The 23076-nt window shown below is 28.5% G+C and overlaps 1 protein-coding gene across 1 annotated transcript; it reads left to right on the top strand.

Moving 5' to 3' along the window:
* The first annotated feature begins 478 nt into the window (after positions 1–478).
* LOC119600190 lies at positions 479–12844 on the top strand. Its single transcript, XM_037950287.1, has 2 exons — positions 479–940; positions 11988–12844. Exon 2 carries the CDS (start codon positions 12010–12012, stop codon positions 12301–12303), a length of 294 nt encoding a protein of 97 aa, XP_037806215.1. The 5' UTR covers positions 479–940; positions 11988–12009; the 3' UTR covers positions 12304–12844.
* Positions 12845–23076: the final 10232 nt, after the last annotated feature.

Raw genomic sequence — 23076 nt, forward strand, 5'->3', positions numbered from 1 at the left:
AATATACTTTTCTAAATGATTAAGCTGCACTGAGACAAATCTGAATTTCTTCGTAAAGTTTGAAAAAAAAACCTCGTTATTGTTCATATTTAAGACTTCGCAATAGATACCTTTATTTATATAAATTAAAAAAAGTGAAAGTGACAACAAACTTTTATGCGGTAATTTTAAAGTCGACAGATTGCACTTAAAGATGACGTAAACAATTTTGTAAATAAAGAATTTTGGTATCAGGGTTTCGACTTTTTTAAATATTTGTTGGTCCTGGTAATTGGCGTTTGAATTGCAAGTTAAATTTTGAACCAATTGTTTGTTGGGTATTTTCCAGTAATGTGTTGTTTGTGTTGGTGAGCAGTTGCTTTAACTAGACAACACGCTACCGAGTGAGCGTTTTGTGAGTACACAAGAACAAGCAAGGTCTATTACGCTGCTCCAAAGGGGGGCTCAACTAGATTTTTGCAAATATTTATTTTATTTTAGTGTGTTTTTATGCCTAGACCAAGATAGTTGTCATCGTCCATCGATCGCAACAAAACGGAACAAAACGCAACGTCAGTTAAAAGTGTATAAATTGTTCAAATATTATTTGTTTTGATTTTTTTTTTTATATTTTTTACTGTCGTGTTTATTTATGCTAAAATAAAATAATCATATAACGGAGTTTTTTAAATCTATGTACATAGATATATCAAAAATTATAATTAATAATAACAACAACATAATAAAAATTAACATTAATTAATAAATACTACAACTACATACTTGTCGTACTACAACTACAATAGTTGCAGCGTTTCGAAAGCAGCAGAGAGAAGTTTATTCGCGTTTTATTGTTGTTGTTGTGACGACGACCGACTGTATTCAATAGTCAAATAACAAAAAATAAAAAAAGATACTTTTTGGATATTCATTTCTGCCCTCCCCACTTCGGAATAAACATGTACGTGTGCAAAATATCAAAACAAATCACTATTATTTTTGTATTAATATTATTATTTGTATGTTTTGTTTATTTTCATTTTTCACTTCTAAAGTACGTTCACATTGAACAAATATTTGACGACAAAAAAACGTAACAAATATTTATTTGATCTTACATGACTTTTGTAAATATCATTAAGCTCTAGTAAAAAATAATGACCTTCTACGGTGATAATTTCCAAGCTAAAGTTTATTCAAATGAATTAACAAATGTTAAAAAGAAAAGCAATTGTCACGTTTTTCTGCAAATATTTTATCAATGTGAATCTTACGTATGCATGTATTTTTTTTAGATTTTTGTAATCATCTGTGGTGGTATTGTAGAATATTAAGTTTATTTAAATCTGGAAATGTTATTGAAATTCTGATCATTTTATGAAGGTCTTTCTATGGCTTTTTCAATTATTAATAATTTGTTTTTATAACCAATTCACGATTACCATTCAAAATCGCACTATCGCAAATATTAATGTTATCGACTTTCAAGAGATCAATATTTATTAATGAAAAAATATATGTATGAATGTTGTACATACATACACATTTCATAAATTATCGAAATATTTGCAATGAAAACAAAGAAAGGAAATTAGCAAATAATGGTCACTACTATCAATCTATCAACAAAAAATATATTAAAAACCCGCATTTTTAATCTAATCTGGACTGAACTGAATTGTCGATATTCTACAAACAAAACCACGCGCACACCCGCACCCACACACAGGTCATTAGTTATTTCGAATATTTTTAATAGACTTTCGTAAAACATCGATTGATTTATTTGTGGGTAAATGTTTATTATTTGGGTTTTAATTTTTTATGAAAAATGGGACTTTCTTTGTAAAGTAAGATTTCTAAATTTAGGTTCTATAAGGTTAATTTAATACTAGCCACGATGATTCTAAAGCACATCATCTATAAACACAATTATCTTTCTGGTCAAAAATATAATGGAAATTTTTCCTATTAAAATATCGATGACATTATTTTAAAATCGCGATAATAATATTTTATCAGGCCTTTCACATACAAACAATTTCAAACTTAAAATTTTTTATTTAAAAATTATTCTGATAGCTTATTAAAACAAAAATCATGATTTTAGTGAAGGTTTTAATTAAAAGAGAAACCAATAATTACAAAAAATCAATTGTTTCATTCCGAAAGTAATTTTCGTTCTTCTTTCACTGGAAAGTAAAATACCGGAATGTAAGTCTGTGATATTTTATATAAATTTTTTAACCCCTTCATGTTCAAAATTGATTTAAAACAGAGAGTTTAGGCATGAAATACAATATAAAAAATTTTATAACAACCAAATTTCATAATAATCGCTCCATTGACCTTACATACCACTAACCACTCTTAAAATGGTGGTATTAACATAAAATACAAAATTGGAACTATTATTATTATGTTCGATAAAAATAATTTCTATAATATGTTTATTTAAAACAAATTCTGTGGGGATCGTTTTATTATAGGACCATATTAGAACTTTGAAAAAACACTGATTTATGGTAAGTTATGGTCAGACAATGATTAATATGTAGAACAAAAAGAACTTTTATAAAAATCTTCAAAATTTTTATTGTGTTGAAAATAGCAATTACGTATGTATGTGTATGAAACGTATGTAGGTGTCGATTCTTTGATTAAAATATTCAATCGCATTTCGGAAAAACGATTGGTTTATTCCGTTCCAGACTGTTCCGCCAGACCAGAACTACCTATTTAATTTATCACTTAGGGTAACCATAGATTACGAAGAGACAGTCAGAAAGCTAGTCCAAAGGAGTCAATGGACGGCAATGGAATTTTAGCTTTTTAATTAATTAGATTACATAGGGACTGTAAAGATACGACTATCTCCGATCTCGCTTATAAATGGGACACTAAAGTGACGATTTCACTCACGTTTACAAAGAGTACATTCGTGACGAAAGACGAATTAGAGCCTACCAGGTGGTTTGACGTTTGTGGAAATGACTGTATTTTTCGGATGCATTCATTTTTTCATATCATACTTCGTTGAGTAAAAATAAATATTACAGTTATGTCACGAATAAGTTTAAATCTTTAATATACATATGTATTTCCAAAATATTTTTGTTGGAAAAAAATTCTTGTTGAAAACCTCTTTTTTAAAGATTAGCTAAAATACAATCACTAGAACTAAAAATGCTTTTAAAAGACAAACAAGATACTTTGATCATATGAGATGCACTTCAATATAAAAAAAAAAACGCGTAGAAATACCAAATTTGGTCATCAAGGTCATTTAAAACCGGTTTAATTTGTTGTCTTTCTTTTTTCGAAAAGCTATAATGTATATAATCGTTTCTAATGAATTTTCTGCACCATAATAACTTTTAAACGAATTTCAGATGGTTTGATGATGGACTAAAAGGGTTGTTAATTTAAAAATCTAATCTAATGTTAAATAAATTGTAAAATTATTTCAAATTAATTTATATATATTTGAAAATATGTAATAAAAAAATAAATAATAATTGACACGTATGTATTTATGTATAAAAAAATGCATATTCTTTTTGTTTTGCTAAACAAAGACTTCTTTTCTGTTTTTTTTTCACAATAGGGGCAAACAACACTTCAATATGGCAAATTTATTATTATTATTATTTTTACTTTGTAAAATACTGTTGTATTAAATAAAATTTATGGGAAATGTTTTTTTTTTTTGCATTTATTTAAATGTATGCGTTGAAATGCCTTACATTAACATTTTATACAAGTGTTTGTAGTTCAATGATTTCTCAAAGTGGGTTCAATTGATTAAATTAATCGGATTTGCGCAAAAACAATTTCTGTAGAAATCAAGTAATAATTAAAATGCATGAATTCTATTTTACACGCGCATGTACATACATACATTTAAATACGTTCAGTTACTAGGCAGTGTTAGGTACGAAATTAGTACGCAATAGTAGTTACTAGTTACCCATTTAACCTAAAGTAATGCATGAGATGATATAGACTCTATTTTGTACAATAATACATCATTCATCAGTCATTTGAATGTTAAAAGATATAGATTACCGTGATGATAATTTCGGTACCATAAATACACTGAATATTTTTTGTAATATAATAAATAATATTATCTGGTGGTTTTACTATAGAATTACAATACAGAAGTTAATTCACAACTTTGCATTATCATTGTCGTGTAATAATTACAATTTTGATTAGTAATGCATTAAGTGATTTTAAAAATAATTTCCTATAAAAATATTGTACCAACAACAAAATACATACAATATGAATATGTATATTACTGATAATAATGCTAAGTTTTTACACAGAGCTGTTGCATACACATGAAAGTGTACATCTTTATCAATACATACATATGATTCAATTCAATCAATTACTCGTATCGAAGGAAATATAAAATCAATTGAATTTATAATTAAAAACAAAAAACAAATACAAAAAAGTAGAACAACAAAGAATCTATTATGGTAACAAATAAATACTGGGTAATAAAACATATTAAATTAATAAAATAAAATGCTTTATTAAATACTATTACCCAGTTGACCAATTAGTGTTTTAGATAGATGTATATTTTAAAATTATTGAGATCAAGTTTTGTAATAACTATTGACAAAATATCAATTAACTGACTTCGGAAAAGGACGTTAAAATAATATGGAAAATTTAGATTTCCATAAAAATATATAATATTAAGTATCCATCCATGGTTAAAATACATACATACCGATTACCTGAATGGCGTTCTTATTTTATAATAGTTAAAAACGAATTTAAGTTATTTGAAAACTTACGCACAATTTTGGATGGACATACACACATACATATGTATGTATGTACATATCGCACACTTACTGCAACACTACCGTAACTTAAAATTCGCGATTTTTAAATTTATTTTTAAAATTTGATTATTTTATAAGTTATTGAAGGATTAGTAAAATGTAATAAAATGTTTTTGTCGAAACGACTTTGAATTACGCCAGTCTTATTGTAAATGAGCGATATGTACACATTTACTCTGTTACAATGTAAATAAACATAGAAAAAAACATCAGAATAGAATAAAAACAAAAATATACAAACATACATACATAAATATAGTCACACATTGCCTTTGTTTTTGTTCAAAGTTCCCAAGTCCACAATATCAATTACGTTATCAGGAAATATAGAATAACAACAAAAACAATAATAGTACAAAACAAATGGCAGTAGGAATTTTTACAAAAACATAATAAATAGAAATAGATATTATTTACACTAACAAATATGTACATACTATACTATGTATTTCACATGGTCTTACTCCCAATTGAAAAAAAAAACATAACGATATGAATTATCAAGAAAAAAAATCATAGGACCCCTTGGTTGGCTTTTCTACGCATTGGCAATCGTACGAGGTACGTGGGCCTCCAAAATTTAATATTAATGTAGTTCAAGCAAAAACTTATCAGTAGAAAAACACACATTGATAAGTGCGTTAATATTTGTAGTTTTAATAGTTTTTTTTTTTTGCAAGGCAAACATATATTGAAAGTGGAGTTGTTTACAAGATTTAAATGTAAGTCAAATAAAATTTTATCAATTTTGTACACTGCTTTACAGTAACAACTAAAATGGCAAATGTTTTAATTTGTATAACCTCCAAATATGTAGAATGTATATATGTACATTAAAATGAATGTCCCAATAATTAGTTTCATAGGAAATTTGCTTCAGGAATACTTCTTAAATGGTGCATACTGTGAGTGTAATAAGCGAAAAATAAAAAAAAATGTAAAATAGGGTCGCGTGCCCTAGTCGTTGAGTTGTTAGTGGCTAGCTAATCAGTCTGAGGGTTGTGGGTTCGATTCTTACCAGAAATTCTGGTTTGTTTCACTACAAACCAGACCCAATTTATCTACTCAATAAATTAGTTTAGAATATAATATGTAATTGTATTATAATAGACAAAAATCTACTGTAGTTGTTAAGATATTATCCGTTGAAGTTGACGGACGCATCCAATATTTTTGTTCTTTATAAACAATATTTACAATGCTTAATACCCTTCGCACTATATTAGAGTAGGGTATAAATACCCTGAGTATACCGAGAACTATGAGTTTTGAAGACTATTTTGTGTATAATGCTTTTGGCGTAGGGCTTATACTACATTCTCAACCAACATAATCAGATGACATTTTGCGATGCTCATTGGTAAACGTCATGACGCGTAACATTATTAAAATTTTAAACACTTTATATAAACAATAACAACATTCTGATTCGATTTTGTTATCATCTAGTGTCAAAGAAGTTTAAAAAATATTTAATCTTGAATAATGTGACGTCAATTTATTGACACATATTTTGTTGGTATTATTTGAAAAATGTACTATTTATAGAAAAAAAAAAAAAAAAACATTTAGAAGAGTAAATATTTGAAAATAACAAATACTAAGTCCTTTAGATTAGATTGTTAATCCGATTACAATTAGATATATTTCTAAATATTTTCTAAATCTTAGTTTTGTATTATGAACTTCTAGTTTGTAAAGTCATTAAAATTTCAAAGGTTTTTGTTTTTTAAACTGATTTTTTGAAATAAAGGGTTTTACAAAATAAAATGTTTTTTTTTAATTTGTCATTTATTAAATTGCTATAATAACATATATATCGAGCTTATGTAAGGGTTAAATAAGACCAGGAATTCCCGCACGTATATTGAAGGAATTACCAATAGTTTAAGAAATGCATAATGCATTATTAAATGTGGCATCGACTGAGAATTTCTAATAAAAGTAAAGTAAATGATTAAAACCCATTTTATTTAAATTGTACATTAAAACGATATGTTTACTACTGTCTGGTCTGCGCTTATTAAATTTCTATTTTTAAAATCTACTTATTCTGCTAGTGCAAATAATATAATTAACAAATTTCAGATTGAATTTTAAATTATCGCAGACGTCAACGAATATATTTTTCTGATTCACAAATCAGTCACCAACGTATTGCATAGAAAAAATAAAAACAACCTTTGGTCTTAAAATTACGTTGGTATTGACAATTTGTTAATCGCAAAAAAAAATAAATAAATGTTATATAATATCCCAGCAAAAACATGGAAATGACATGTTCTTACTTAACATCTTATTTTTCAATGAATACTACACACCGTCTGCAATACTCTGAAGGAATCTATTAATGACTTACAAAGTAATATTATATGTAAGTACTTACTTTATAGCCTTTTATTGTTTTCCAATGAAATGAAAAAAAAAATAATAATATTTGCGACGTATCATCGTTGGTTATTTTAAACTTTTTAATTTTAGCATTGTAACCCCTTTTCAGTGTAACTTTTGCTGGGATATGTGTATACTATTACGGGTTTATTTGCACAAATATGATAAATGGATACATAATAAATTATTAGTGTGTTAATAGTAACTTAATTCCAGGTCTGGCCAAAAAATGTATTTCATTTTAGTTTTTAAAAAGTATTTAGCTACAATAATTTTTGGACAAAGTTCTAAATTTGGCAATTTGATCCAAAATTAAAACTAAGCAAAAATACAATTAATTAATAACATACTCAATACAAATTTTTCTAACCGAATCTATAATTTAGAATGGCAGGCAGAAGGATCAAAATTGAACAAAAATACACAGAGGAAAAAAATATACACGCCTGGTACCAAATTGACACCAAATTTTTCAATAACATCCATTGTCAAGTATATACATACATACAACAACAAATTGTAATGTAGACCACGCAACTTTGAAAACATTGCAACAATTCGTTGACACAATCTAAACTTTATGCACATCCGTTGTCTAAATGTTAACAAACGTGGTAAGCTTACCACGTTTGTTAACTTGTTGTTATATGTATGTATATATATACTTGACAATGTATGTTATTGAAAAATTTGGTGTCAATTTGGTAGCAGGCGTGTATATTTGTTTTCCTCTGTGTACGTTATACCAATAAATAGTATTTGGGACAAATAGAATTATAGGAAAATTCATCATAACGGTCGAATATAATATTTATACTTGTTTAATGAACGTTTATAGGGCGAATTTTTGAAATGATAATTTCTACTACAAACCTGCGGGCTGTTGATGCCCACTCCTGCATACTATAACAATTATTTTGCAATTGTGTTTATGTGATTTTTAATTATTTTTTTAAACTTTCCCAAATTAGTAGCGCGATAAAATTAAACAAAAAAATACAAATAAACTTCTGTATGTATGGGTAAAATGATAAGACCTGTAAAATTAAACACTTTTTTTGATATTGTCGCTAAATATTCGTAAAGCTTATAAAAAAGTGACACAATTATTATTATTATTTTTTAGCGACAATTTATAACAATGTCATGGACAGACCTTAAGTACACATTAGAGTGGTTCGTTATCTGAAATGCAAAAGTGATTAACAACACTTTTGATAATTTTACAGGAGACATAAAGAACTAAATAAAATCAAAACTATTGTTATAAAAATTATGTACGTTTTTGTATATATTCTTAAATGCATTGTATAAGGGGAATGTGCACCAGGAATGACAAAATTGGTACAAACTTTTTTGGTACAATTCGATCTTTAAAAATACAATGGTACACCAATGACCTTATTGAAATAATATTTTAAAATTGTACTTTTTACACAAAGACTACCTATTGCGATCAGTAGTCTTCAGAAGAAGACAAATACAATTCCTGTTTATATTCTGTCATATTATAACGAATCCTGGAAAAGATTACAACCTGACAAGCAGTCATTTTTTTATCCTATAGCTAAAATTTTAATTAATTTAAAAGGTCTTTCGAATATAGATTTGGTACAATCGGATTTCCTGATTATAAATATTAATACATTTATGATGAATAGAAAACCAGTAAAAGTTACTTCATTTTAATCAAGAATATTGATTTTCTTCACTTCGTTAGATATTTGGGATTGTTATTCATGATTTTTTTTGGCTTGTTTAACAGTTTTAAATTAAATTACTAAATATGCGGTAGAATTTATTTGGGCACTTTGCCAAATTAAAAAAATGTTTTAAATATCTAAAAAAGTTATAAAAAATACAATTGCGTGTATTGTATTTATTATACCCAAGTCAAAAAATTTAGGTATGAAAAAAAACAATACTCGTTCCGTTTGTAATAAGAGCACAGTGAATTACTCTAAAAATATGAATATTGCTCATGTGCTTAAACATTTTTAAAAAATGTATGTGGATGCGAGTAAAATGGATCTAGCTATGTATATCCACTATATATGGTCCCCATAAAATAGACATAGCTGATTAAAATTTGTTCTGAATGTGGAAAGATGTACTTATGTATATTTCTTTAAAATTATAAAGAGCAATCCGAATACAACAAGAATCAGAATTTTATATAATCATCGTCAAAGCATGGGCCGTAAAAGTACGGGAAAGATATCTGAAGAAAGTTATAAATCAAAATAACAGTGAAACACATCCCACATATGAACCTGGTCGTGATAGACCTTAAAGCACCAGACCATACAAGAGAATTGTATTCCATTTTTGGTCGGATATAAGTGGAGAAAATAATATAATGGTCAAATGGAGTGAAGTATGCTTTACACTATTATAACCTGAATGTTTCCTTCTAGACTTGAAATATATTGGTTTTGTTTAGCGCATCTCATACTGTATTCTCATGCCCATAACATCAAGGGCTTCTATAACACCGTCCGAAAAAAAGAGAAAAAATTCGTTAGACACGAATCGGATGATGTATGTCTGCAACTATAAATTTAATGAAGAAAAACTGCCTTTTTTGTTTTTAATTTCGTTATCTTGTGTTCTTTTTAAAGGACTTCAAAGTTTTCGAAAGTAATTTTTTCAAAATATATTTTAAAATACTTCTACTGATCAAACAATGTCAAATTTGACGTCAAGCGAACAGGAAGATTTGTGAAATATTTTGTATTATTTTTATTTTATACTGTCAGGATAATGATTTTGACGTCTCTAATACTTCTTAAAAAAAATACTAGATCTATATTAAGAGAATGTTTTGCTTTATTTACCCAGTTTCCAAAATGCTTGAACTATAATTGAATGAGTACGAGAGATAAATAATGTAATTATATCCAAAATATAGCTTTTAATGAGGATTAAGTTCAATTGAGGACCATGTTCTCTTTCTTCAAATTTTATTATACTTCAGAAATTTTAAAAAATTTATCCACAATAAAGTGATTTATAAGGGCTATATTTTAGAATATAATTTCTTTATATTTCAAAATTCTTTACGATTTCTGTTTAAATTGTATTCCGGAGGCTAACTTTATGCTATCTATATAGTATGTGAAATTGTAGGCCTATACTGTCTATTTTCAATACCAAAATTAAGGATCAAGAATATGGTGGATTATTTCGATGTTTTACAAACGGAATAACAAAATCTTTTTTTATAAAGGTTATAACTTATTGTTAAATATTAGCCACCTTATTCATAAACAACATTTTATTTTATAAAAGTTTTATAAAACAAAATTTTCATACGAAATTTGATTTATAAATCGTTTATAAAATAAAATTGCGTTTATGAATAAGGGGGTAAGAGAATTTTGGAATATTAAAAAATTAAATATCAGTTTTTGGAACTTGAAATTATAAAGTAAACATAAGTCTTAAAAATAATTTATAAAAGCGTGATAGTTAAGTAATAAAATCCAATTTTTTCATATTCGATTTGAAACAACTTGAAATTCATATTACGTTTGTTCTAGAATTTAATTCTTAATCGAATATTTTTTCAAATTCTTTACTTTATCAATGGTTTATTCAAAGTTCATATGTATTTAAGGTAAAAGGATTGCACAACGTAAAAAGTATTTTTCCTAAACGAAAGAAAATTATGATAATTATCTGCATTGCAAAATTTTAGCTACATTCTGTCAACCTTTCACCACCGATATGTGTTACCAGTTTAAATATAAAACCTTATACGTATTTGTACGTATGAATGTACTTACGCATGTAGTATTTCTTAAAATCACGCCACGATGACACACCTTTTTGAATATGTACGAATGTATTATGAAGTCACTTTAATATAAAGCAGAAACCCGTAAAAGATAATAAGAGATGGGCTGACTCTATATTCTGGTTTGACCACCACTAAATATAGTACATATCGCACACCCAGTACAAAATTGACACAACTCAAAATTTTTTTTTTTCAGAAAAGGGAAAAATTTTTTTTACAAACTCTGAAACATAAAGAAAGACATAACGTTTTTTCTTGAACAGTTAACAGTTTTTTTTTTAGATAAATAAGTATCTTGTGACTATGCACAAGGCTTAAACTTAAGGCTTAAAGAATATAAAAACGCAAAAATAAAATTTTGAGTTGAGTCACTTTAGTACTGGGTGTACGATATGTACGTATGTATGTATATTTTGGATTTTCATGATACTAGTCACAAGCTTAATTAATATACAAATGTTTGGGTTCTTGGAAAGTTTTAAAACGATTTATTTATCCGCTATTCATTTAAAATCATTTCTCATATAACGGTGTGAATTTTCTATGACTACAAATAAATATATAATTGTTAGATAAATATTTGCACTAAATAAATAAAATCAATATTGTTGTGTTGCAAATAGATTATTGAGATTATTTTTTAGTTCAACATTAAAATGAAAACTAAATATGTTTTACTATCTATATTTTTGCATAGAAACTGATTATTACAAAAATAACACGTTACAAAAACATTTTGTTCGTCTATCGGTCGGTCCACTTTCATTTCATATTGGTTAAATTCGGTTAAAAATTTGTAATAAAAAAAATTTATAAAATTTTAAATTAACAAAAAATATTTAGTGCATGCAAAAAATTAACAAAAACATATGTTGTTGTAACTAACATTAATTATTTCAAATACATAAATATTTTGACTGAAAAATGATTCCTTTTACTTTCAGATTTTTCCACTGTTCTAAAAAAATGGATATGGCCGGCGGTATACATGATCCAAAATGGAGTTTGGAACGTCGGGAATCATCAGGTTTCTTAGTTTGGCGCAAAGAATCGCCCAGTTCTAGAATACGTTTTCGTTTGGATGTTGAAGTTTTGGAATTTGAAAAACATCCACATGAAGATTACGATTATCATGACGATAATGCTCTGACAATTGGAAATATATCTTCAACTGTAATGCTGTGTGCCACCTGTGTTGCTGCAGTTGCTGTCAGTGTATTTGTACCCTGGTATTTAATGGAAAAGGCGGCCAATTTTTAAAATTTTAAGTCCAGCTGAAGTTGATTTCAGAACCGTGTATTTAACAAACAATGGAAAAGAACTGATATTTGTTACGTGTGAAAAATGGTTGACTGGAACAGGGTTTTTGCCTTAAAATCTTATTGTAGAAATATTTATATTTTTATACATTTACTTACAATCTGAAGAAGTTATTATTGCCTCAATGGCTTAAAATGCAAGAAAATTTTGTAGTGTATTTGTATTTTATGAGTATGAACGTGTGATGTGTCTGTGATGGAAGTAACCTAGTTATGATTAGTCAGTAATTTTATTTAGTTATAAATGTAATATCCTATACATATACATACATACATATGTACATTCATGTATACTTACTTATTAATTAATAATAATTGTAAATGTAATGGCAATGAAATATTTGTTAAAAAACATTTTGTAAATTTTCTATTGTAATTAAATTAGTAAGTAATTTAAGTTAAAACTGCCCCAGTTGTAAAATATTTATCCAAAAATGTATAAAGTTAAAAACAAATAAAGAAGTTTTCATATACTTACATATAAAATTATATAGTAAATTAGTTTTATTGGGAAATATTGTATTAATAAACGATTATTAAATATAAATATGGGTTATTTAACACTTAAGTATTACTTTAAACTGTAGAGTACAAACACATGTGATACTTAAGAGTTAAAAAGACAAGACAGATGTATATCAAAATTCGACCTTTTAAAATTGAGTACAAAAAATGTGAAGTTCTAATTTAAAAACATATATTAATGTATAAGGGCAATTTCATGTCAAGTGACCCAATTTTTAAAATCTATTTTTGATTTGGTTGAAATTTGCACCAAGGTTAGTACTATTGGATAGTAGGCCAGCTCTATCGGTCAAGAACTGCCAGACTTTGAGCAAAAAAATACGACAAAAACGTCCATTTTGAAAAATAAAAAAAAAATGTTTTTTTTTGAAACATTGCTAGAAAAGTCACACACATTTGAATAAAATCCTGTATGACCAAAATGTCAAACTTTGACCCCCTCTAAGTCAAGCAGTTCTTGATCGATAGAGCTGAAAATTTGTGTCTGGCCTACTACTTATCTCATGATTTGTTAAACTTTTAACTTAAAAGTTATTTAAGAAATGTTATATTCAGCATTCAAAATTTGGACTACTGAAAATCGGAACCAATCAACCAAACTAACAAATGACTTTTAAGAAATACTAAACTATCAGTTTTGGTCCAGTTGGACCAAAGTGGCAAAGGTGCTATTATTTCTGGAGAGCCATTCATGATCATTTCTGAAAATCAATATACCATTATCTCTTTTTAAGCTTATATTTTTAGCTTTTCAGGGATTTTAAAAATCGCGGAACTTGTAGTCGATGGTTGGGATTACTAAAGCAATTCTGACTTTAGCTCATTTGATAACATTAAATATTTTTTCTTTATTTTGCAAAATCCATGAAGGTGTTAACAAATTGAAAATTAGCAACGATTAGTTTCATTTATGACATCAATTCAAGCAATTTTACTTTATGGGGATGTTAATTTTTTAATGGCGTCTAAGGAATTTTCTCTTTTGCAACCATTGTATTTAACGTTAATTAAATAAAGTAACAAAGTGATTGCCTTAAAATGATGCGAATCTTTAAATTGAGGATGTTGCAATCATCCCCTGCATGAAAGGGATGTTTTAACACATAATGCTGATGCAAAGTAATACATACATACATTAATATACATATATACAGCAAAATGGAGGTAAGCTGCACTGCATCTCTCAGATACATTTTTTAGAATATATAAACATTGATAAAAGTTTAATTAATGTAATGTAAAAGTAACTAAACTACATTAATAATGATTATTTTTCTATTACTTTTTAATATGAAAATAAAATTCATTAATTTTGTTGATTGCATATTTAAGATAAAATTAACGTTTTTTAAGATTGTAAAAATGTTTATTCAAAAATATTTGCACGCTATTCTTTCAACTGAGTAAAAATTAATACATATGTATTTGATCGTTCAAAATTGATCCATGGCGACTCACAATCACACATTTAATTCCTAATGACTATTGTCAATTAAGTTTTGTTAGAACATCAATGCTACAGAATAAAATCTTCCGATATTTATGAAAAGTCGACAAAGTGAAAAGTTATTTTAGATACTACTTTAATTTGTATATACATACATACATATATACTCATCTTTAGTTAAATTAGTTGGTTACGTTATAAATTTTAAATACATTTAGTTGGTGTTATAGTCAAAAATGCCATAAAAATTATAGCATAGTTTTAGGCATACCTATTTTGGTTGAATAATCGGTTTCTATTAGAAACTTATTAATTTTGCAATAACTAAAAAGTTCATTTTTTCGCAGTTACACAGTATTATTTTAAACAGTTAAATTTGAAAAAATTGTATTTCTTTTTAGATGAGGAACGATAAAAACAACATTTCTGTTTGGGTGGAACCCCATTACTGTTCCAAATCAAAATTTAGGTGGATAAAATTATTTGAGGATCCTTTTTTATTGAATTGGTGTCTCTGAATCCAAAGAACTGTAACTTCAAAAATAGCTAATACAGATCTTTATTAGTTATTTTTGAAGTTACAGTAGGGTCAAGATATATGAAAATATATAGTAATGCGGATTTGGTGTCTTTGAATCTAATAATTCGGTTTAAAATTGTCTACCATATAATAGAGTATATATTTTTTATGTTACAAGAGGATTTAGTAATAAATTTCCTCAAATGACATTTTATTAAAATTGAAAAAAACGGTATTTTTGCGGTTATAATTTTCCATGGAAGTTCCTTTAAGAGACAAATATGGTCATTAGACTGGTTTTGAGAGTGAATCCAATAAATATAAAATGTATATGTATATTTATTAATTTTCTATTTATTGGGTTATACGTTTAAAAAATTGAGAGATACAATAATTTAAAGATAATATCCACGTTTGAATTGATTTAAACAAAAGTTGTTTTGTTTAACTTTGTTATTAATTAATAACACTGGTTTACAAAAATTTTGTTCAGGATATAAAACCAATATGGGTCTTTATTTAGGCCGTCTAAGTCCAGAAAAAATATTTAAAACAAGTTAGAGTGCTATATTCGGATATGCCGAATCTTAAATGCCCTCCACCAGCAAGCTACTTTTTATAAAAACCCGTTTAACTATATAATTTTTAGATAACTTGACAAAATTTTTGTTTCCGTAGTGAGGGTACTAATATGCATATGTGGAACTAATTGTGATTAAGTCTAGAAAAAAATATATTAATAGACCAATTCGAAAACATTTTAATAGAATGATTTATCTATACACAGAATTGTATCAGGATATAATCATTTAATAATGAATTAGGTGGTATTAAGTGATTTTCAGAAGTAAAATTCCGTATAACGATTTATACATACATATATACAAAATATACATTTACGTCGAATTTTATCCCGATAACTTTGGTTGTCAATGTGCGTTTAAGTAATTTTCGGAAATGGTCCTTATATGGGAGTTGTGACCAATTATGGACCGATCAGGAAAAAATTTCGTATAATAATTTATATGCCAAAAAAATTCAAGTCGAATCTTACTCCAAGAGATTAGTTAATAAAATATGTGAGTTTAAGTGATTTTCGTAAGTGGAGCTATGATCAATTACGGGCCTCTCTGGAAAAATTGCGTAGAGTTATTCATATGTATGTACACAAAATATATTTGTGTCGAATTTTATAAAGATAGCTTCATTTGATAATGAAATTTGTGTGTTTAAGTGATTTTTTGAAGTGGATCTTATATAGGAGCTATTACTAATTATGGACCGATCCGGAAAAATATTTGGTAGAGTGACTCATATATAGACAAAACATATTTGTGTCGAATTTTATAAATATAGCTTTATTTGACAATTAAATATGTGCGTTTAAGTGATTTTCGGAAGTTGGCCATACATGGGACTTATGACCAATAATGTACCGATCCGAAAAAAATTTGGTAGAATGATTTGTATGTACACAAAACATATTCAGCTCGAATTTTATCACAATAGTTTTATTTATTGATGAAATATATGCGTTTAGGTGATTTTCGGAAGTGGACCTTATATGGTTGCTATGACCAATTGTGGACTGACTGAGATCTACGTTGGTAGCATGATTTCTGTTCATATTATATTTGAAGATGAACTAATTTCCGGGAATGGGGGCTATGGAAAATGAGAAAACTACTTAAGAATTGGGAAAAAACGTAATTTTTTTCGAGGTAGTCTGAAATTTTTACTCATAACTTCTTACGTCGTACTGTACCGGATAATAAAGAATATTTTGAGTGAATTTCGTGAATTTCTATGGCTTCGTTTTAACGTGAACGTGTTTTACACAGACAGACGGACAGACAGAGGGACATAACTCAATCGACTCAGAATTTCATAAGGTCTCATATGTATATTTCTTGGTGTTACACACGGAATGACAAAGTTATATATACCCTTTATCACCACTAATGGTGGTGGAGGGTATAAAAATCTTGGACGTCAATTCTTTTAATTATTTATTAAGAAAGAAAATGCTTAAAAGGGTTAAATTCGAAAAAAATTTATACAGAGTTTTAGTTATATTTAATATAAAATATTTTATGGGTCTCATTCACAACACTTTAGCAAAGGTTTTCTTGTCACTTCCAAGAGTTTTTCGGTAAAAATATAAATCATAATGTAACTAATGAATTATGAGGGATATATTCAAATCCGGCTCAAAAGGCTCAAGCTCCCTATAATCACTCGCTTTCAAATATGTATTTTACCAACACTCCTGAAGGGTGATGTAAAATTAAAATTTCTTTATCTCAAAATTTTGACATATAGGAAAAAATAAAAATTGTTAATTAACCATCGGACAATACCGTTTCCAAAAATATGTGTTTCAAATTGAAAAAAAAAATGAAACTTTCAATCCATTAGCAAACAAAAAGTATTAATCTGTAAACTAGTGTAATAGACAATGAAACTCATTAGAGAATTTGGCACTAAAATCTTATTTAGACTCAATGACTCCTTAAACTGAAATCAGCGATTAAGTGGGAATTGGCAAAGGTACGAATAGGGATATCAAACACGTTAGTCAATTAATTCCTGATCAGTGTGTACTCCACTTCTAGACTTGTTCATGAATGCCAGACGTCTCTAAAAGAGATGGCGAGACATTCAAACATTGTTTGTTTAAATTAAATTTCGTGAGAATATGTAAATGAATGATCCGGTTATATTTCAACCATGTTTTGCTTATAAATATTGCTTAGTTTTTATATAAAAACCATTGCCGAATCTTATATATCCTTCACCATAGTGTATTTAAAAAATATTAAATTTATAAAATTTAAATATATGTACATATGTATTTTATTTTCTCGACTCTATCATTACTTTAGCAATAGCAAAACAAAAGGAACAACAACAACGCTAAAATAAATAAAACACACAAATAAACAAAATACACAACGCAATGAAACCAACAGCATCCAAACATAACAAACAAAATACACAAAAAACAAAATACACAACTCAATGAAACCAACAACATCCAACCATAACAAACAAAATACACAACGCAATGAAACCAACAGCTTCCAAACATAACAAACAAAATACACAAAAAACAAAAACAAAATACACAACGCAATGAAACCAACATACATCCAAACATAAATCTTTTTCAAATAAGCAGTGTTGTTGTTGCTTAAAAATTGCTTAAAAATTGTCTTTTTTGATAAAATTTTCAGAGGTTGTCACGAATTATTGTTATACATATATCCGTTATTTATGGGCGGATTTTGCTGATTTTTAATAGGAAACTTCTCGAAAGCATATCTGACAGAATTATTGAAGATTTGGACCCCGAAGATATCTGAGGTCTTCAGAAAACTGATTTCAACAAATACACAGACGGACAGACGGACTGGTTTAATTGACACAGCTATATATAAGGATTCAGAATATATATACTTTATACTATATATATGTATATATATAAAGTTTATAGGGTCGAAAAATTATATTTTGGAAATTACAAACGGAATGACAAACTTATATATACATATTTTTTATAAAAATATAACATAAACATTTTAATATTGGTATTTTATGTTTCATATATACTATGTCAAAATTTTGCAAAGATACGCTGCAGAAAATTAAGCGATAAACGTTGTTGTATCTTCATTAGTTGAACGATAATCTCATTCCATCCGTATTGTATTAAATAGTTTAAAAATGGTCGAAAACCCTGAAATATGTAGAGTGTAAACAACTCGTTAGAACCTAAAAAGTAAACGTGAATTGTTTGGCAAATAAATATTGATGAAAAAATTTAGATTTAAACACATATGTATTAGATCCACAGTTCTGTATAAATTTATTTGAGTAGCATAAACAAAAATTAATTAAGAAAACCTAAATTAATTTTAAAATATTTGCAAAACAAATTCAAATTTAGATATGTATAAATTTGTATTATATGCACTTGTTTTTATACCATTTACCATAAATGGTAAAAGTAAACATTTATAAATTTGTCATTTCGTTGTTATTTCTTCATTGTGGATCTTTATTTCAGATAGCGGATTCTATTTAGAAATAAGCTCCAGATAGAAAAATTCTTATAAAATTATGCGTTTTTCATTCCATTCCGTTTTTTCCTCCAACACTGTAAATTTACATACATACATATATACATACCTACATGTATGTACATATGTATACACATATATAGTACATGTATACAATGTTTAATAAAATTGACGTTGTCAAAAATAATCAATCTTTTGACATAAATAGTTCTACTACATTTTGATCGATACCTTTTCAATATAATATAGAGCGACATCCAGAAATATGTTCATGTATGTATGTACATATGTATGTACTTATGTATGTTCACTTAATAATAGTTTAATTTACATTATTAACACTTCACATAATCGTATGCATCACTTAAAATTATTGTTTACAATAAAATGTTAATACTGAATTATTAAATTATAGGTGTATTGTGTATTACTCGGAGATAATAATTAAAATACAAATAATATAAAAAATATAAGAAACGCTAATGCAAAAAAATATGTAGGGGTATAACTTTTATAAATTTTTTGCAAATATGTATAATGGGCTCTACACGAATGTCAAGAGTTTAACGTGAACAGGTGCCATGACGGCACTGTTGCCAATTTAGCTATTTTCTCGTCAAATCTAGCGATTTTTAATCCCATTTTGCGGGGAAAAATATGATTTAGCTATTAGCGGGAAATTTTTCTTTAGATTTTAAGGCATTTTTTATTAATTTATATTTGGGTAATATCGCTTAAAAGTTGCTACGAATGACGATATTTACATATATGTATGTATGTATATAAAAATATGCCTTCAATGTAAATTATTTGAGTTTTAGCTGTGTGTATTATACTTATTTTGAATGTTCTGAAGAACATAATTAGGAGCAAATATTTGTACGTACAGGTAAAGTTATACGAAAAACTTTAAGGGACAATCTTTAGGTGAAAGATTAGCGATTAAATTAAAATTAATCCTCGAAAGATGTTTTTGAGTACTCAATTAGTTAATTTTGTTTGCAAGTTTAAGCGCCCAATGGAGTTGGTTTAAACATAGGCACGAAATTCAAAAGAGTAAACAGCTGATGGAAAAAAAATTAATACAATTTTTATTAATATGTATAAACATTAAAATGTTCTATTTATTGATTATTATAAATTATGGACACTTCAAAATACATTTTTTTTGTTTTTAATTTAAGTTTTCAGTACTTTTCATATTAAATTTACAATTGTCTTCTTCTTTTTTATAAAATATGCATTGTTAGGCTAGTTGGTAGTGTACTAGCCTGTCAGTCTGGGGGTTGTGGGTTCGATTCACAGCAGAGATCCTGGTCTGCTACACTACAACGGTCGTACGGTTATCGTCACCCTGCTCGGTAAATTAGGTTAGAATATAATTTGTAATTGTGTTGTAATGGAAAAATAAATATGCCGAAAATAAAGGATCAATCCATAAAGGCCAGCATTTCGAAATTCAATTTATCTTTACAACATTTCTAAAGCAATCTGTATAAGGTCGCATATCGAAATTAACCTCAACTTCACATTTTTCCTAACCCAAAGTGAAAATATTTAACATAAAAAATGATTCTCTTATGTGTTTGTTATAAGATGTGTTTGTATCACTATCCCATTCCTACGTATGTATATAGATTTTAGCGATAAATCGCTGACTTTTTAGAATAATATAAAAAATCTGAAAAATTTAGCTAGTTTTTTTAGCTATTTCTTTTCAGAATCATACAATAAATATTATTTTGACGATTTATCGCTAAATTTTTCAAAATGTCTTGAATTTAGCTATTTTCTAGCTATTTTTCAGTCGACTTTAGCGATATTTTTGGGAAAAAGTTGGCAACAATGCATGACGGCCTTATTTCAAGGTGGCCTTTTCATCCGCTGGGTAGACTAGAGACGGTCTACCACGCGCCTCTAAATCCTTCTATGAAGAACTTAGGTGGCAATTTTTGTACATGGCTGAGCCGGTCCATGTACATACAAGCACTTTGCTGAAGAACTCGAGCTATCTAATCTCTTGCCCTAGTAACCTCGTTGCGGAATGACAGGCAGAATGGGATCAATCCCAATGCATAACCCGACAAAGAAAAAGCAATCACTGGTCTAAAGTCAATAGAAGGGGCGACTACCCCAACATCAGGTGAAATCAATCTTCCGGTAAACCGGAAGGTGACCAACCTTATGATGTCATGAAAGATTTAAAATGCAATCCCCATCAACTAATGACCCATTCAAGTGCATTCCTTAACCTCTTAAAGCCTGCGCAACCACACTACTGAGATGGCTCTGTTGGTTTGGCAACAGCACCTAGAGACGTATTTGGTAGCCCGAAATATCCAGTCAATAAATCAGGATCCCCCTGTATGTCTGATAATGTGACAAAGGATGTAGAAATTTCCAAAGTCAATTCGAACCCAATAATTGCCCCAAGGGACCTCAACCATATGTCGCGTAGCATGAAACAATATGAATCCTGTTGAGATGGCAACAGCACCGAGAACTTTCCTGAAGTAAAAGGTCTACTAAATCAGTACTAGTCTCCTGTCTGGCAGAGGAGTCTTTCCCCGTTGTTCACCAATTACATTAGTTCCATTCTCAGACCATAAAGAACGATCTACGAAATGACGGGCAACTATCAAGTGTCAACCTGAAAATTCCACAACATACGCGAAAGGTAAGAGATACTCAACGGGTTGAGGAATGCAGCATAAGTTGCTTTGTCAAATCACCCAGTGATATCTGTTGAGATGGCAACAGCACCGGAGAGAGAATCCAGATATATTTGGCATTTGGATATATCAGTCCTTAAACCAACATTCTCTCCCCGCGAATTTGGGTATAAAACACAGCCACTACGTGGATCCCGAAGGAATCTAAACCAATTGACCGGTCAGGACTAGGTCCTGTGGGCAACCGGCTACCCGTAGTGCCAGATTATATGGTACTCTGGTTAGACCACATGTCAAATCATTCCAAGGAAAGGCCGATGATACATTTGATCATCACCAGTTTATAGTTCCGGTAGACCTAGAGGTGCTACCAATACCTCCCTTTTCTAGCAGGGAAAATGGGCTCTACATCTGTTTATAAAGCTTATTTATATATCATCTGTTTATAAGCTTATTTATATAAAATGTTTTCAGAATATCAATATTAATACGATATTTACAAGCCATAATGAGATTTCCAAAAGAGGATCCTAAATGGATATTACGGACATTATCGTAATTCCAGTATATTTGAGCAATTAATTGTTGATGGGGTTCTTTACAGAGGTTGAAAGGGGGATGGGGTTCTTTACAGAGGTTGAAAGTTTTCTGATTGCCACTCACTTGGGAGAGGCCGGGACGATTCCTCTGTGAAAAGTCCAAGCAGCTAACTACTTCCGGTCTATGACCAAGTATTCCCCGGGCAATGGCTTTGATGCATCCGCTTCGAGCTAGCTAGAGTTAAAAGACGTCTCGGGAAAGTAGGCAACAACCGTTGAATCATGGCTGAACCGCGGGATTGGACACGCAGATAGTAGACCTATCACCAATCTAGGGGAAGTGGGTTAGCAACCCGCATCACCTGAAACTCAAATTGCTAACGAATCGCTAATTTTGGCGCCCTATGCTCCAGTGGGAGTTAGAGGAACTCATATATATATATATATAATTGTTGATAAAAATACTTTTTCAGATGGCTAATTTTCAATCGATTCTAAACAAATTTTATTTAAGAACTTTTTAATAATAATATTCGTTCTCGTGTATAGTAAGTCAATCAAGTAGGATTCTCACTTGTTAAAATTAGGATGAATTTTGGTTATACCCCTAATATAGTAAATTCATACCTACCTACATATGTATGTACGTAACTACATACAAATACATTTAAACCGATAAATAATTTCATTTTAAACACAATACAACTACTACAAATATGAAAATTCTCAAACAAATTGGCAAGAAAGAAGCGATAACATTTAGAGAAGATAACAAAATCATAAATGTTGCGTTTGATTTGTATTGGGTTTGTTTGTCGTTCCGTTCAATTCAAAATGATTATAGATGTTCGTACCTATAAACAAAGATACATTTGAATGTACATACATTCATCCATACATTCTACGTACATACATACATACATGCAATC

The sequence above is a fragment of the Lucilia sericata genome, unplaced genomic scaffold (genome assembly GCF_015586225.1).
Source record: "Lucilia sericata isolate MDLA Ls3-8-SP2 unplaced genomic scaffold, ASM1558622v1 Contig000106F_arrow, whole genome shotgun sequence".
Classification (NCBI taxonomy): Eukaryota; Metazoa; Arthropoda; class Insecta; order Diptera; family Calliphoridae; genus Lucilia; species Lucilia sericata.

Coding starts and splice junctions, on each gene's coding strand:
- LOC119600190 (XM_037950287.1), top strand. CDS start 12,010: ATGGATATGGCCGGCGGTATACATGATCCAAAATGGAGTTTGGAACGT.